A 16,820-nucleotide genomic window follows, 5' to 3' on the forward strand; every position below is an offset into this window, starting at 1 on the left:
TCAAAGAGCTTTACTTGTGGGATGGAAAAGAAAGGAACCTGAGGGTTTGGAGGAGGGGCGAAACTTTCAAACACAGACCATGATTCTAAGGGCCCCTCGGCGGGGCCGGATTTAAAACTCTGGGTGGGTCTGCAGGCTGCCGGCTGCCTGGCCAGTTGGACAGCACAGTGGGGCTCCGGCTGCTCTGCCTGCATTGCCCGGGGCCTGGCAGCTCTCAGAAGCGTGGGACAGGGTGCAGACGAGGGGGAGGGACGGGGATGGCATGTTCCCGCCGGGACAAAGCATAGGGTGGTGGTCTGGGGTAGGATGAGGTGTAAATGCTCTCCCTCGGGGCAGCCTTGGGTGCGAGCCATCTCTGCTGCAGCTGTTCACGGAGTCCATAGTTTGTAGGGGGAGCTGCAAGAGAAACCAGGCTCTGGGTGAATGGCGCGTGGACGGGCCAGAAGAACGTGTTTTCCAGGGCTGCAGTATCCGGGACCGAGGCTGGTTCCGGAGGGAAGAAGGGCTTGCAGGAGTGTTGGCTCAGGGTGGGGTCGGTTCCCCGCGTACTCAGGAGGAACCAGGCGCTGGTACATAGGCCTCGGAAAAGTCAGCCGCTCGACTGGCGGAGGGTGGCCCTGCCGGCTCCTGGGGGACTGTCCTACCCTAGCAGGGAAGGGAGCAGTGCAGGCTTGTGAGAGCGATCCCGAGGAGAAACCCTTGCAAAAGTAATGAGGAGTGACAAGCCACTCACCATAAGACGCAGGTCCCTTTGCATTGAAGGGTAGGGAGTACAAAAAGTTGCATGCAAAGAAGGACGGTAGCTTGAAATGTAAATCAGATCAAGGCACTCTCTTACAAAAATCCCTTCAAAGTCCTGTTGCTCCTGGAAGGACAAAATCCACACTCCTCGTGGTGGCCTATGAGCCCCGAAGTGGTCTTCCTGCTGTGGAGCATCTTCACTTGCTATTTCCTCCCCTGGAATTCTCCCCCCACTCCCCAATTCCTATATGGCTCCCTCCTTCTCAACTCAACTCTCTCTTCCAGAAAGACCATCCCTCATCGTTCCACCCAAAGGAGATTCACAAATACCTGCCTCACTTTGTGTTCCTTACCTGGCATCTTCACTTCGTGGCACATATATGGTGGTCCAGAATGATCTTACTCACCAGATCTTATCCATTAACAGTGTCTTATCTGGGACCCACTGGAATGACAACTCTCCCAAGGGCAGGAATTCCTCCCCGTTTGTCACTCCTGTGTCCCCCAGGTGCTACATTAGTGCGGGGCCCCGGGGCACCAGTCGTCACTGTTTATGCAAAGATGATGGATCTGAGGGCAGTGATGCTGTCCCTGGCATCCGTGCTCCCAGTAAACCCAGACTGGCATGGCGGACAGGTGAGGGCTTCACCACACAGCCCACGTCACCTCCGTGGCAAGCAGCAGCCCTGCGGGTCAGTAGGATTCTCCCCCCTTCCGGGTCACACTAATGCTCTCTGTGTGAGTCTTTCAGCATCCACAGCCCTAGGGCAGCTGTGGACGCCTCACTGCCCAGCACAGGGCGAAATCCTGAATTATATGAATACCGAGAAGGGGGAAGTCGGACTTCTCTGGGAGCCACAGCATCTTATGTCCACTCCAGGTGCGATGCGCGGGCAGGTCGGGGTTGTAATTGTGCCGGTTGTAATGGTCATCGTAGGTGCTGATCAGATGGCGGTGGGAGGGCTCCTGGTGGTGCGTGATCAGGTGTTTGTACGGGAGCCCCTGGAGGGACAGACACAGTGGGCGTGTTAACCGATCGGAGCAAGGCATCCACAGGGCGGCGGACGGAGGGAGAAGCTGCCGCCTCGGAGGTGTGTGAAGCTGAGGGTTGTTGCCTGAGCCCCCGGGGCCACCACCTGGGAGACACAGTTGTCTGGCCCACCAGGACGCAGCTCACCGTCACACACACATCCCAGCTTCGCGGCAGTCAGTTCTCCATCTGGGGGCGCCCAACGCATGCCAAGTCAATTCATCCCTAGAATGGGCTATGGGGACACATTAAAATGAAAGGCAGGACACCCAGCTGAATAGGAAGAGCCAGAACCATCTCACTGCTGCCCTTGTGATCTGAAATTACACCCTCTGATGTGTCTCCAGGCTCCTCCACCCAAGTGCCTATTGCCATGGCCAGTGAAAGGCATTGAATACTGAGCATGACATATACACCTTGTATTTCAATCAGTTACTATGGGAAGAGTCAGAGAACGCTCCATAAATTGCCTTCTCCTGCAAAGGATTTATGGTTCCCTTGGCTGGAAACCCGAGGAGTGATTTCTTTAGTGGGAGTTATTTACAAGGAGAAGAAAGCCGTGTCCTCCTTACTCTGGGACGTTTGCCTGCATCAGTGCCTTTCCGAAGAAAATCCTCTTGGCCCTGGAAGGGAATCTTGGAGGACTGGGCTGATTTACAGGGGAGGATAATGTGGATTTCCATGCCTGTCCTCATGTCTGGAGCAGACAGGGAGGTCTGTGTCTGCTCTGGTCTGGAAATGCCAGGTGCACATAATATTTCAAGTGGTGGTTCCATAAATAAGCCAGATCACAATGCCAAAGGGAGACGAAGGGGACAGGCACAGACATTAGGCAGGGGTTCCCAAGATCCGCATCACCAGGTGCCGGGAGTACAGGTCCAATGCCAGGGAAAGCAAGTTGGAGGGGTTCCCATGAACCCAGGGAAGTGCTGAGAAGGCATCACAGCAGGGAAAAGGAGAAAGGGATTTTCTTGCTATTCTTCTTGGCTTGGGGCACGGCCCTGCTGTCTTGATGATGAACCTGAGATTTTTGTTTTGATCAGGTATGATCAGGTGACAGATAGAGAGACAACTGCCTTGGAAAAAAATGATTTAGAAAGTTTATTACTGGGGCACCTGGGTGGCTCAGTCATTAAGCGTCTGCCTTCGGCTCAGGTCATGATCCTAGGGTCCTGGGATCGAGCCCCACATCGGGGTCCCTGCTCCGCGGGAAGCCTGCTTCTCCCTCTCCCACTCCCCCTGCTTCTGTTCCCCCTCTCGCTGTGTCTCTCTCTGTCAAATAAATAAATAAAATCTTTAAAAAAAAGAAAAGAAAGTTTATTACTTTCAATTCCTGAGAGGAGGGGGCACCACACGGGACCACATAGGGAAGCACCAGTGTCGAAGAAGGAGCAGGAGAGAGAGAGAGCATGGCCCAGGACCTCCATGTGTTTTCCAAGGGAAGGAACAAGGTGAGGCAGGGTAAGCAAGTTTGAGAAGTTTAGGATTGCAGAGTTAGATTTCAGCTAAAGAGATGCTTCCGGTTATTGGTGCCTGGCCCTGGAGTGATTTAAGGCAAAGGGATATTGGCTTGGCATGTGAACGTTACATAAAAGAGGTGGTTGGGGTGTGGGCTCTGGATTGGTTGGTTTGTATCCCAAAGGCATGCTTCCAGGCAAGCTGTTTGCTGTCTGTAGGAACTAGCCAGCCTTGGGAGGGCAGTCTGTCCAGGATTAGCACGGCCCCTAAGATGTCAAACCATCTAAAATTCAGAACACAAAAAATGCGATGAATATACCTGCCTAGTGGAAAAGCACAGGAAGGGGGTCCTCTCTGGGTGATGCTAACCCCATCGATCCATAGTCAATTGAAAGAGCAGATATGCATTTGTCTAAGAAGGAGGAAGTGTGAAGTGGGGATGGGAGCTGGCTGTCCTAGGAGGAAGAGCAGGATGAAGTACCCGAAAGAGCTGATGGGTTGAAGCTGCTGTGTGGGGCAGTGCTATGTCCAGGGTCCCCGCACACAAGCAGGAGTTTTGAACAGAGTCCTTGGAAATGGATATCTGATTGCTTGGTTCTATTTTGTGTATATGTTGGCAGGGGACTTCTTAATTTTAACCAGATTACATAAGGATTTATTTATTTACTATTTGAGAGAGAGAGAGGAAGAGAGCAGGGGGAGGGGCAGAGGGAGAGGAAGAGAGAGAATCCCCAAGCAGACTCCCAGCCCAGTGCAGAGCCCAACTCCGGGCTCGATCTCATGACCTCGAGATCATGACCTGAGCAAAAAATCAAGAATCAGACGCTTAAGTGGGTGAGCCACCCAGAGGCCCCTTAACCAGATTCTGTGTGTGTGTGTGTGTGTGTGTGTGTGTGGTTATCTCTTCATCAGGGTTTGTAATGAGTCCAAAAGACTTTAAGAAGGGCATGAATGTGTACTGAGAACTAGGCTAAGTACCTCATATATATTGATGACTGGGGATCAGGAGCCCCAGATCATGGGCTCTTATTTTGACTTCCTTCTGTGAGCATGCTTTTGGGTCTTCAGGGCTCACTCATGGTAACGATTGGCATCCCCAGGGCGTCAGCATGGTCTGTGGATGCTGGCGTACTCCAGGGATATCCGTGCAATCCAGGGATGCCCACACAGAGCTGAAAATGTGGTGCTGTTTATACAGAGATGACTCCAGAATGCAGAAGACAGAGTCCACTCCAGCAGATAATGAAGAGGGATGTGAGGATACTTGCTTGAGTATCCTAAGCCACCTGCTTAGTCTCTTACCAACCAGCTACACAGTTTTGGACAAGACATTCACCACACCCGGGGTGCCTTTTATCTGCAAATGAGGGTGCTGAGCTGAACAATCTCTTGGAACCCTTCCAGCTCCAAAATGCTCCCATCCTGACACTGCCCACCCCTCACTCTGTGCCCCCACCCTGAGTTTAGGCAGGTATGGGGTTGGGGGGTGCGGGTCGGGGGACATGTCCTGAGGTCGCAGTGCCCTGCTTCCTGCTCCGGGGACCTGCGACACAAGGGCACGCACTCAATGAGTGAGAGAGGGCAGAATGGTCCCTGACTTTTTATACAAAAGAACAGGAAGCTGGGGCATAGAAGATACAAAATACTGTCATCCAAGCATCACCGCTACTCGCTTTTGGAGGACCTTATGTGATTTCTATGTTCCCCTTAACTCGGTATTTACCTTGCTTGTTTATTTCCCACACCCTTTGCCTACATCCTGTTGGGAGAACCTGGAGGAACTGGAAAATGATCCAGGACAGTGCTGGGATACAGGGTGGGGGGGGAATGCTACCAGTTTGAGATTTGGCAGATTGTAAATAAAGGTGGATGCCATCCGCAGCCCCTGGGTTGGGGAGGGTGCTCACAAGACTACTACTGTGTCCCCTAGGGGGAACTGAGCTTAGAAGAAGCTGGCAGGTGGTGGCTCCTGAGCACTGGGGTGAGCCCAGACCTGAGTGTGGGGCCCCCACTCCCTCGTACCTCAATTCTCTTCTTGCCATACCACCTGGAGATCTGGTCTGGTCTGTGGCCTGGGAAGGGGACGTACTCTTTTCTGTAAATGCACTGAGGTGTTTCCTCCGGGGCTTTGGTGAACTGAAAGAGACGAAATGGTCAGGATAACTTCTGTGATGCAGCTTCTCCCACTTCTGCAGCATCCCTTTCCCTCCTGGGCTAGGGAAAGCTGGGCAGAGAAAGGGTAAACACGGAGCCCAGGGCATCCTCACAATGCAAGCTTAATTTTGCCCCCTCCCTTCCAAAGCTCAGAAAGGACTGCGCTCAGGCACTTGGCATCCCACGCCTCAGGAAAGCTCTTACTTTCCTGGTCACCTGACCACTTCTCACCTTCTGTACCTGTTCCCTTTGTGTTCTCTCTCCCTGCTCCCCCCTCCTGTTTGCCTCCCTCCTCTCTTTTTTTTCTTTATTTTCCTCACCTCTTCCCAGTTCCACTCTTCCCCCCACCCCCCGCCCCATTATATTATGTTTCCTGGTTCCCTTTTTTTTTAAATTTATTGTGGTAAAATAGAACAAAATTTACCATTTTAACCATTTTTTTTTTAAAGATTTTATTTATTTATGAGAGAGAGAATGACATAGAGAGCATGAGAGGGGGGGAGGGTCAGAGAGAGAGGCAGACTCCCTGCTGAGCAGGGAGCCCGACGTGGGACTTGATCCAGGGACTCCAGGATCATGACCTGAGCCGAAGGCAGTCGCTTAACCAACTGAGCCACCCAGGCGCCCCTACCATTTTAACCATTTTTACATACACAGTTCAGTAGCATTAAGTACACTTATATGGTTATGCAACCATCATCATCACCTGGCTCCAGAACTTCTTCATCTTCTCAAACTAAAACTCAGCCCATTAAATGGCTCCCGCCCTTTGCCCGTGGCACCCACCATTCTGTTCTCTGTCTCTATGAATTTGACTACTCAAGGTACTTCATACAAGTGGAATCATACAGTATTTGTCTTTCCACGCCTGGCTTATTTCACTTAACATGATGTTTTTGAGGTTTATCTACAGTGTAGCATGTGTAAGAATTTTCTTCCTTTTAAAGGCTGAGTAATATTTTATTGTAGGCATACCCTACATTTTGCTTATCCATTCTACCTTTTGGCTACTGTGAATAATGCTGCTACAAACACAGATGTATGAAGATCTCTCTTCAAAATCCTGCTTTCAGTTCTTTTGGGTGTAAACCCAGAAACGGAATTGCTGGGTCATATGGTCATTCTATGTTTAATGTTTTTCTTTTTAAGATTTATTTATTTATTTATTTGACAGAGAGATAGAGCCCGAGAGCACAAGCGGAGGGAATGACAGAAGGAGAGGGAGAAGGAGGCTCCCCACTGAGCAGGGAGCCCAATGCGGGGCTCGATCCCAGGACCCTGAGATCATGACCTGAGCCGAGGGCAGATGCGTAACCATCTGAGCCACCCAGGCGCCCCTATGTTTAATGTTTTTAACAACTGCCATACTGTCTACCACAGCAGCTGCCCCATTTACATTCCCACTAATCATGCACAAGTGTTCCAATTTCTCCACATCCTCACCAACACCTGCTACTTTCTTTTTTTTTTTTTAAAGATTTTATTTATTTATTTGAGAGAGAGAGAATGAGAGAGAGCACATGAGAGGGTGGAGGGTCAGAGGGAGAAACAGACTCCCTGCCGAGCAGGGAGCCCGATGCGGGACTCGATCCAGGGACTCCAGGATCATGACCTGAGCCGAAGGCAGTCGCTTAACCAACTGAGCCACCCAGGCGCCCCATCTGCTGCTTTCTTTTTCTTTCTTTCTTTTTTTTTTTTTATCATAGCCATCCTAATGGGTGTGAAGTGGTATCTTACAGTTTTGATTTGCTTTTCCCTAATGACTAGTGATGTTGGGCATCTTTTCATGTGCTTATTGGCCATTTGCATAACTTGGAGGAATATCTGTTCAGGTTTTTCCCCATTTTTAATTGTTTGTGTTTTTGTTGTTGAGTTGTAGGAGTTCTTTATATATTTTGGATATTAATCCTTTATCATATATAATATTGGCAAACATTTTATCCCCTTCCATGAATTATCTTTTCACTCTGTTGATAGTGTTCTTTGATGAATAAAAATCTTCAATTTTGATGAAAGTCCAATTTACCTATTTCTTTCTCTTTTGTTATCTATGATTTTGGTGTCCTATACAAAAAATCACTACCAAATTCAACGTCATGAAGTTTTCTCTTATGTTTTCTTCTAAGAGTTTTACAGTTTTAGGTCTTACATCTAGGTGTTGATCCATTTTGAATTAATTTTTGTATGTAGTGTAAGGTAAGGGTCCAACTTCATTCTTTCACGTTTGGATATGCAGTTTTCCCAGCACCATTTGTTGAAAAGACTGTCCTTTCACCATTGAATGATCTTGCCAGCCCTGTTTAAATCATTTGACCAGATATGTAAGGACTTACTTCTGAGCTCTTTATTTTGTTCCATTTGTTATATGCCTGCCTTTATGCCAGTATCCCAATATTTGGTTACTATAGCTTCATAGTAATTTTTGAAATCAGAGAATGTGAATCCTCCAACTTTGTACTTCTTTTCTTTTCAAGATTGTTTTGGCTATTCAGTTTCTTGAGATTCCAAATGAATTTTAAGGTGGATTTTTTAATTTCTGCAAAAAAAAAAAAATCATAAGGATTGCACTGATTTCCCATTTGGAAACTGGAAATCGATTTTGGGGATTGCCAGTTTTGGGTAGTATGACATCTTAATGATATTGTGTCTTCCAATCCATGAACATAGGACATCTTTCCATCTATTGACATTGTGTTTTATTTCTTTTGACAATATTTCGTAGTTTTCATTATATAAGTCTTTTGCTTCTGTGGTTAAGTTTATTCCTAAGTATTTTAATCTTTTTGGTGCTATTATAAATAGAATTGTTTTTTTTTCGTCCCCCTTTTAGATAGTTCATTGTCAGTGTATAGAAATGCAACCGATTTTTGCATGTTGATTTTTGTATCTTGCTACTTTGCCAAATTAATTTATCAGTTTTGACAGTTTTTTTCTGGGTTTTTTGTTTTTTTTTTTTGTTTGTTTGTGTATGTGTGGTCTCTAAGGTTTGGTACATATAAGATCCTGTCATCTGCAAACAGAGATAATTTTACTTCTTCCCTTCCAATTTCTATGTTTTTTATTTCTTTTTCTTGCCTAATTGCTCTGGCTAGAACTTTTAATACTATGTTGAATAGAACTGGCAAAGCAGACATTCTTGTCTTATTCCTGATCTTAGAAGAAAAGATTTTTAGTCTTTTACCATTGAGTATGACGTTAGCTGTGGCTTTTCATATATGGCCTTTGTTATGTTATGGTAGTCAAATGCTAAGTAGAATTCACCAGTAAAGCCATCTAGTTATGGACTTGTATTTTGGAGATGTTTTTGTTTCTTACTTGTTATAGATCTATTCAGATTTTCTATTTCTTCATGACCCTTTCTTCAATATATACTGTCCTTCTTTGGCTCTTATACCAATTTTTGACTTAAGGTCTATTTTTTTAATGATATTGGTATAGCCAACCCACTCTCTTTTGGTTGCTATTTGGATGGATAACTTTTTCTGTCCTTTCCCTTTCAACCTATGCATGCCCTTAGATCTAAAGACAGTCTCATAGATGGCATATAGTTGCAGCCTAGGTTTTGAGTCCCCCCCCACCATTTTGCCAATCTATGTCTTTTGATTGAAAAGTTAATCTATTTACATTTAAAGTAATTACTGTCAGGGGAGGACTTACTTTTGCCATTTTTTAATTTGTTTTCTTACAGCATTTTTTTTGTCCCTCATTTCCTCCATTACTACCTTTGTTTGTGTTCAGTTGGTTATTTTCAATGACACATTTTTATTTCCTTCTCATTTCCTTTCATATATATTCTAGAGATATTTTCTTTGTAGTTATCATGGGGATTGCACATAACATCCTAAAGTTATAACAATCTTTTTAGCAACCTATTTTAAATGGACACCAACTTGACTTAGCTCATATATAAAAACTCTGCTTTGTTACAGCCCTGCCATCTCCCATTTTATGGTACTGATGTCATAAACTGCATCTTGATATATTTTGTACCCATTAACACAGATTTATAATTATCTTTATGCATTTGTTTTTTAAATCCTATAAAAATAGTGGAGTTACAAACCAAAATTACAATAATCGTGGTTTTTATATTTGTCCATGTGTTTACCTTTACCAGAGGTCTTTATTTCATATGGCTTTTGGTTACTGTCTAGCATTGCTCCATTTCTTGTAGGGCAGACCTAGTGGTAATGAACTCCTTCAGTTTTGGTTTATCTGGGGGTGCTTTAGTTCCTCCTTCATTTTTGAAGGGTGGTTTTGCTAGCTATAGTATTCTCAGTGGATAAATGTTATGGGGTTTTTTTGGTCTTGTTTTGTTTTTTAGCACTTTAAATATATCACCCCACCCCCTTTTGGCCTGCAAGGTTTCTGTTGAGAAATCTACTGATATTCTTATAAAGGCTGCTTTGTACATGATGTGTCATTTTGATCTTGCTGCTTTCAAATTCGTTTGTATTTGACTTTCAACAGGTTGAGTATAATATGTCTTTGTGGGAGTCTCTTTGGATTTTTCCTACTGGAGTTCACAGAGATTCTTGGATTTGTAAACACATGTCTTGTCTTCAAATTTAGGAAGTTTTCAGTCATTATTTCTTCAAATATTCTTTCTGCCCCTTTCTTTTTTCTCCCATAATGTGTATACTGGTCTTCATGATGGTGACCCGTAAGTCCTTAGACTCTGTTCTCATTTTTTTATTCCTTTTTTTGTCTCCTCAGACTCAAGAATTTCAAATGATCTCTCTTCAAGTTCTCTTATTCTTTCTTCTGCCTATTCAAGTCCACTGTCAAACACCTCTAGTGAATTTTTTTCAATGTAGTTATTGTATTTTTCAGCTCCATAATTTCTGTTTGATTTCTTTTTATAATTTCTATTTTTTATTGATATTCTCATTTTGTTCATATATTATTTTCCTGATTTCCTTTAGTTCTTTGTTCATGTTTTCTTTTAGCTCTTTATGCATATTCAAGGTAGTTGTTTTAAGGTTTCTGTCCAGTCCATTTAAGGGAAGATCTCCACTAACTAACAGGACATGTTCCAGGGTGAATGAAGTCTTAAGTTCTCAGGAGTTTTCTGAGCATGCATCTTGCCTGAACCCGTGTGTGTGTGTGTGTGTGTGTGTGGTGTGCTTTTTTAGTTAGTCTATATACACAGCTACTTTAAAATGCTTTAATTTCCCCAAGAGTGTCTCCCCTGCTTCTTCTCAAGGCCTTTTATGTTCTGTTGCATTTCTCCACCTGCAATCTCCGGCCTCAGACTTTCACAGGTCTGTAGTCCCCTAGCAGCTTTCATCAGCTATAACCACCCCTGCTTTCAACTGCTTTTCTTAGCCTGAAACATGAACTAAGACACTTTTCCTTATCTGAGGTCTGAGTTAAGCAAAGCAGAGGGGCCAATCCCTCAAGCGGCCTCCAGACAGATTAAAATGTTGCTCCACTCTCTCTGGGTGCAAGGGAAGGAACCGGGAGCTGAGCCACTGCTTCTCTTACACTACGCCATGCTGTTCTAAGGAGAAGATGTGAAAAGAGCAAGTAAAAATATCATGGAATTTACTACCATTTTGAATGTGACTTTCTCTAAATTGGGCATTTGTTTGGCTGCTGTGGACCTTTGACTGCTTTTCAGAACTCTTTTATACTTATTTTAGCTAGGCTATAGTTGTTTCTTAAGGATTTCTGTGGGAGAGTAAGGAGCTGGAGCTTCTTAGTCTGTCATATTTTTCATATCACTCCAACTCTGCTCTCTTCATGCGACCTCTTCTAGGCGTAGGACCAGCCCATATTATCCGTGGGTGCTATCTCGCCCACAGGAGCCTGGAGGGATTGCTCAGCCAGTTCTTCCTGCCCTTGGACCTTCTCTTACACACACCTGCTCCCCAAATAAGGCCAAGTCCAATGAGAACTAACAATGGCCACAGGCCACATCTAGCCGGAGGGGTGGTGAATGCAAATGTTCTCCCCCAAAACAGCCTTTTCCAGTTCTCAGAAGTCACCACCACCCTTCCCCACCAAAATTACCAATTGTGTATCGTCCTCTTGCCCATTTCCCAAGAAGACATGAGGATATCTCCATGTCTCCGCAGAAATGTAAGTGACTCAGTCTTGATTGCCACCACAAATAAAGATATTCAATTTCAAGTAGGCCAATTCAGGCAAAGTATTTTTGTGTTGGCCTTTAAAGTACATGGGGACACCAAGAGCCCATCTGTTCTGTTTTGAAAGTAAAAACTGAAATTCACAGGCAGCGCAAGGTTGTGGAACAGGAATGCCGGGAGTGACAAGACTGCCTTGGCAAGTACCCCACTCTGGGAAGGGCCAGGCCAGGGACAGCAGACGCTCTGCAAATCAAGGTGCAGAGCAATTAGGGACGGGAACACCAGATGCCTGGAAACACTCCACTGAAAATAATGCTGAGGCACAGCTATGTTGACACCTCTGCTATGGCATTTTCAAGATATAATGGTGACCTTGATGATGGCTTGCATGTAACTCCCCTGTGAAGAGCACAGACACCCTAATGTCACATTCTTAAGATGTAACCATCTGTGACCCTTAATTTGGAAATAGTAATGACCCCATTCTTATCTCTGCCTGCCAGGCCACTGCAAGCCCTCTGTCCACTTTCTCCCACTCCTTACCTTCATCCTCTCTTCCACCCAGTTTCCAGTGAGCACTCGGGTTGAATACTTGGTCTCGACCTTCCAGCTTGGGGTAGAGAAGGACTGTGGACTTACTGCAGTCAAAAACTGCATGGTAAGTGTTTGCCCTGAGTCTTTCGACTTGCCACAGTTTCAGGTTTCAGGAGCGGGGAGATGTTACGCAGTTGCTGAGTTTAGGGTGTCTTTTTCATCTTCCCAGATGCCCTTCTGAGTGGGTATAGATGATGACACTCTGTCAATTTCACAAAACAAATGGGCCCGAGAGTCTACTTTCAGCCTCCAAGGAGAGGTGACCCGATCTTGGATTCCCTACTGTTGACTGTCTCCATGGTGATAGGCTGTGCCTACAAATACTCTCCTTAAGGGGGAAGCTGATTCTTCAGGAGAAAAACCGGCCCCATAGAAGCAAATCGAACCAACAATAACCACCACAAATGAAGGCCCAGAAGGACCTCGTTTTCGTGTTGTCACCCTGTGAGAGGCATCATCCTTGGGGTACTTTTATAAGGATGAGTTGAGATTATCACATTCTATTACTAATTCTATTACTCTAGTGCTGATGTGCTAGGCCCATGCGGAGACATTTGCATGTAGTCACTCATCTAATTCTCATAGCAGCCCTATGAAGCAGATGCCACTTTATACCTATTTTACAGATGAGAGCAGTGAAGCAAGGAGAGATTAAGTAGCTGTTTAAAGTCACCCATGTGGGAGAGTTGGGATCTGAATCCACTCTGATTCAGGCCTAGACCCCTGGGCTCCACTCAGTGCTCGTCTGCCCCTTTGCCCAAGGGGCTTCCACAAAGAATCCTATCTTTGTGCTCAAACTGATACCATGTGGTTCATTCGGTTAGTCTTCATTCACCTCACAATCATTTTATTGAACACATGCTACATCTTGGGCACTGAGCTGTGTGTGTAATGCATCAGTGACTAGACCAGGGTCCCATCCCCACAGAGGGACCCCTCTGAGGTCCAATGGGAGAAAAGCCATTATTTTGTTTATTCACTAAGCAAAAAAAATTAGGAACAACCTATCTATTGAGGGAGGGCTGGTTCAATAAATTATGGTACATCTATATAATGAAATACTCTGTAGTTGTTACAAAATGCTAACAGAGAAAGGTGTCTCTGATATGGTTGAATTAAAGAAGCAGAACGCTGTAGTCTCACTTGCCACAAATGAAGACATCCAATTTCAAGTAGGCAATTCAGAGAATGTATTTTCCCAACAGTCTTTAAACAAAAGTAGAGGAACTCCAAGAAACCATTTGTTCCCTCTTGAAACCAACCATGTGGTGGGGAAAGGACATGAAGACACACCGCAGAGCATGGCAAACCTCTATTTGGCAGGGACAGTGGTCTGGGCAGGCTAGAGCCAGGAAGGGGGCGATGCCCTTCCAATCCAAGTACAGGGGAGTCATGTGTTCTGTATAATTCCATTTTTAAAAACTTTTAATTATAAAATGTAACACAATATGAACAGGTACATTAAAAATAAATGTACATGGGGCACCTGGGTGGCTCAGTCGTTAAGCGTCTGCCTTCAGCTCAGGTCATGGTCCCAGGGTCCTGGGATCGAGCCCCACATTGGGCTCCCTGCTCGGCGGGGAGCCTGCTTCTCCCTCTCCCACTCCCGCTGCTTGTGTTCCCTCTCTTGCTGTATCTCTCTCTGTCAAATAAATAAAATCTTAAAAAAAAAAAATAAAAAAATAAATGTACAGATAAATGAATTACAGTAGAGCAAAACCCCACACCTCCTCCTTTCCAACCTGACTTCCGTAGCTGTCACTTCCTTGCTTTTTTTTTTTTTTATGCTGAGCACCAAAGGATGCCTTCGTATACACTAATGTTGCCTGTTTGTGGAGTTGGTATAAATGGAACTGTATAGCATGTATTCATTTGAATCTGGTTTCTTTTCCTCAATACAGTTAATATTTTTTTTAAGATTTTATTTATTTATTTGAGAAAGAGAGACAGAGCATGAGTGGGGGGAGGAGGCAGAGGGAGAGGGAGAAGCAGACTCCCCCCGGCGAGCAGGGAGCATGATGTGGGACTCGATCCCAGGACCATGGGATCATGACCTGAGCCGAAGGCAGATGCTTAACTGACTGAGCCACCCAGGTGTCCCTACAGATAATATTTTTAAGATTCACTCATGTTGCCTGTAGCTGTGGTTCTTTGACTTTTTTGTACATGTCTCCTGGAACCCAGATACAGCCATTTCTCTAGGGTCGTGGTTCTCAAATTTCTAGTTTCTTAAAAATTATTTAGGACCCAAAGGGGTCCTAAATTATTTATTTATTTTTTTTTTCAGATTTTTTTTTATTATGTTATGTTAGTCACCATACATTATATCATTAGTTTTTGATGTAGTGCTCCATGATTCGTTGTTTGCATATTACACCCAGTGCTCCATGCAGTATGTGCCCTCTTTAATACACTTCACCGGGCTAACCCATCCCCCCAACCCCTCCCCTCTAAAACCCTCAGTTTGATTCCTGGAGTCCATAGTCTCTCATGGTTCTTTTCCCCCTCTGATTCCCCCCTTTCATTTTTCCCTTCCTTCTCCTAATGTCCTCCATACTATTCCTTATGTTCCATAAATAAGTGAAACCGTATAATTGACTTTCTCTGTTTGACTTATTTCACTTAGCATAATCTCCTCCAGTTCCATCCATATTGACGCAAAAGTTGGGTATTCATCCTTTCTGATGGCTGAGGAATATTCCATTGTATATATGGACCACATCTTCTTTATCCATTCGTCTGTTGAAGGGCATCTCAGCTCCTTCCATGGGTTTGGCTATTGTGGACATTGCTGCTATGAACATTGGGGTCCATGTGGCCCTTCTTTTCACTACATCTGTATCTTTGGGGTAAATGCCCAGTAGTGCAATTGCTGGGTCATAGGGTAGCTCTATTTTTAATTTTTTGAGGCACCTCCACACTGTTTTCCAAAGTGGCTGTACCAACTTGCATTCCCACCAACAGTGTAAGAGGGTTCCCCTTTCTCCACAACCTCTCCAACATTTGTTGTTTCTTTCCGTGTCCATTTTTGCCATTCTAACTGGTGTAAGGTGGTATCTCAATAGGCTTTTTAAAATATGAATTGTACTGGGCTCTGGAGCCAGGTCATAGCAGCTCATGAGAGCCAACGGTGCCCATCTCTTCCCAATATTACATTCTGTAAAATCACATTGGTAGCTCAAAATCATTCATGGTGAGGATATTTATACCACAAAATGGGCAAGCCCAATAGATTAATATAAATATATTATGATTTGTTGATTTCAAAAAAATTCCATGTGTTGTGATATATTGTTCTGTGTAAAGGAGAAAATCTAATTTTGTATAGATTTGTGGTTAGAAGAGAGAGAAATATTTTAATAGGCTTTGCCGCTAATTGTTGATATTCTTTGTGCTACAGCAAAACTCAATGAGTGGTAATTTCTTAAAGGTTAGTTACAATGTGGAATCTGAAACTATTCAGTCACCTCTCTGAGCTCTGTTACATTAAAATCCACTGGTTGAGCTTGCGCTTTGAGTAGATCTTTCAATTATTTGTGATTTTGTAACATCATGGTGATCATTTGAAATACATGGGTATACTAAGCCTTACAAATCTTCCAAATGTTGGCATATTATATGATATTTTAAAAATTGCATCTGCTAATACCACTAGTGATTTGCATTAGCAAGTTGACCAGCTCACAGTGATGGATACAAGTTTTCCAAAATTCTAGTTTTAGTTTGAAAGCTCAAAACTCTGTCATTGGCAACAACTAATGTCCAGTGTTCCCTGAAGTGTCAGACTTACTTCATTCATTTTTAAGAAAATATCTGCCAGATGATCCAATTTGAATAACCACGTTTTTCTACCCATCATGTCTTCAAGTAAAAACGGTATTTAATTAAAAAAAAAAAAAAAAAAGCCTACCTACTTCTGCTTACAACTTCAGTACTGTTTTTCAAGAGAATGTCATTTTTGGGTATGCAACAGCAGAATTTTACTCACACCTACCTTTTCTTTCATCACACAGCACAAAGGTCAAGATTTAATAAAATTAATAATTTTTACTTCTTTGTCAAGGATAACCTTAAGTGAAACTAGCATCATCGTTGTCATCATCATCATCATCATCATCATTATTATTATTAATTATTCTACCGCAAGTGTGTGGTGGTGGAGAATACGGCTTTAGCCCCACGGGTGCCCCTGCCTTGATTCATGCATGGGCACCAGCTGCTTTACCCACCCGCTGTTTCTCCACTATCAGAACCAACGTTGACACGGTGAAAAGGGACAAATAACCTCTTAGTATTATTAAGAAAATAGTTTTGCCCTTGCAGGTCCCCCGAAGGAAGCTTGAGGATCTCCAGGGATCTTGCTTTGGAAACCTCTGCTTTAAGATATATAGCCATATAGCAGTGGAATTGCCAGTAATAAGGTATGTGTGTCTTCAACTTTGCTAGATGACGCCAAACTGTTGTCCAATATGTCAATTTATATTCTCCCCATCAGTATGTATGTTTGTTTCCATCACTCCACACCTCTAGAGCTTTTTGATTATCCTGTCTGTTAAGCAATAGCTCCCCATTTCTACTTCCCCCAGGCCCTGGTAATCCCTGTTCTACTTTCCAGCTCTATGAATTTTCCTGTTCCAGGTACCTCATATAAGTGAAAGTATACAGGGTTTTTGTTTGGTTTGGTTTGGTTTGGTTTGGTTTGGTTTGGTTTGGTTTGGTTCAGTTTGGTTTGGTCTTGCTTATTTCACTTA

The 16,820-nt window shown here is 44.1% G+C and overlaps 1 protein-coding gene across 1 annotated transcript; it reads right to left on the reverse strand.

Moving 5' to 3' along the window:
• Window positions 1-12,315, reverse strand: CFAP107 (cilia and flagella associated protein 107). Its single transcript, XM_045895518.2, has 4 exons — window positions 12,019-12,315; window positions 5,252-5,365; window positions 1,566-1,743; window positions 1-396 (listed from the first exon to the last, which is right to left on the reverse strand). The coding sequence occupies exons 1-4, from the start codon at window positions 12,130-12,132 to the stop codon at window positions 215-217; spliced, it is 588 nt and encodes a 195-aa protein (XP_045751474.1). The 5' UTR covers window positions 12,133-12,315; the 3' UTR covers window positions 1-214.
• Window positions 12,316-16,820: the final 4,505 nt, after the last annotated feature.

The sequence above is a fragment of the Mirounga angustirostris genome, unplaced genomic scaffold (genome assembly GCF_029215605.1).
Source record: "Mirounga angustirostris isolate CCGP_5_RB_7025 unplaced genomic scaffold, mMirAng1.0.hap1 SCAF_4, whole genome shotgun sequence".
Lineage (NCBI taxonomy): Eukaryota > Metazoa > Chordata > Mammalia > Carnivora > Phocidae > Mirounga > Mirounga angustirostris.

Coding starts and splice junctions, on each gene's coding strand:
- CFAP107 (XM_045895518.2), bottom strand. CDS start 12,132: ATGCAGTTTTTGACTGCAGTAAGTCCACAGTCCTTCTCTACCCCAAGC. Junction 1,744..5,251: donor ATGGCAAGAAGAGAATTGAG/GTACGAGGGAGT, acceptor CTGTCCCTCCAG/GGGCTCCCGTACAAACACCT. Junction 397..1,565: donor GTCCGACTTCCCCCTTCTCG/GTATTCATATAA, acceptor TTTCTCTTGCAG/CTCCCCCTACAAACTATGGA.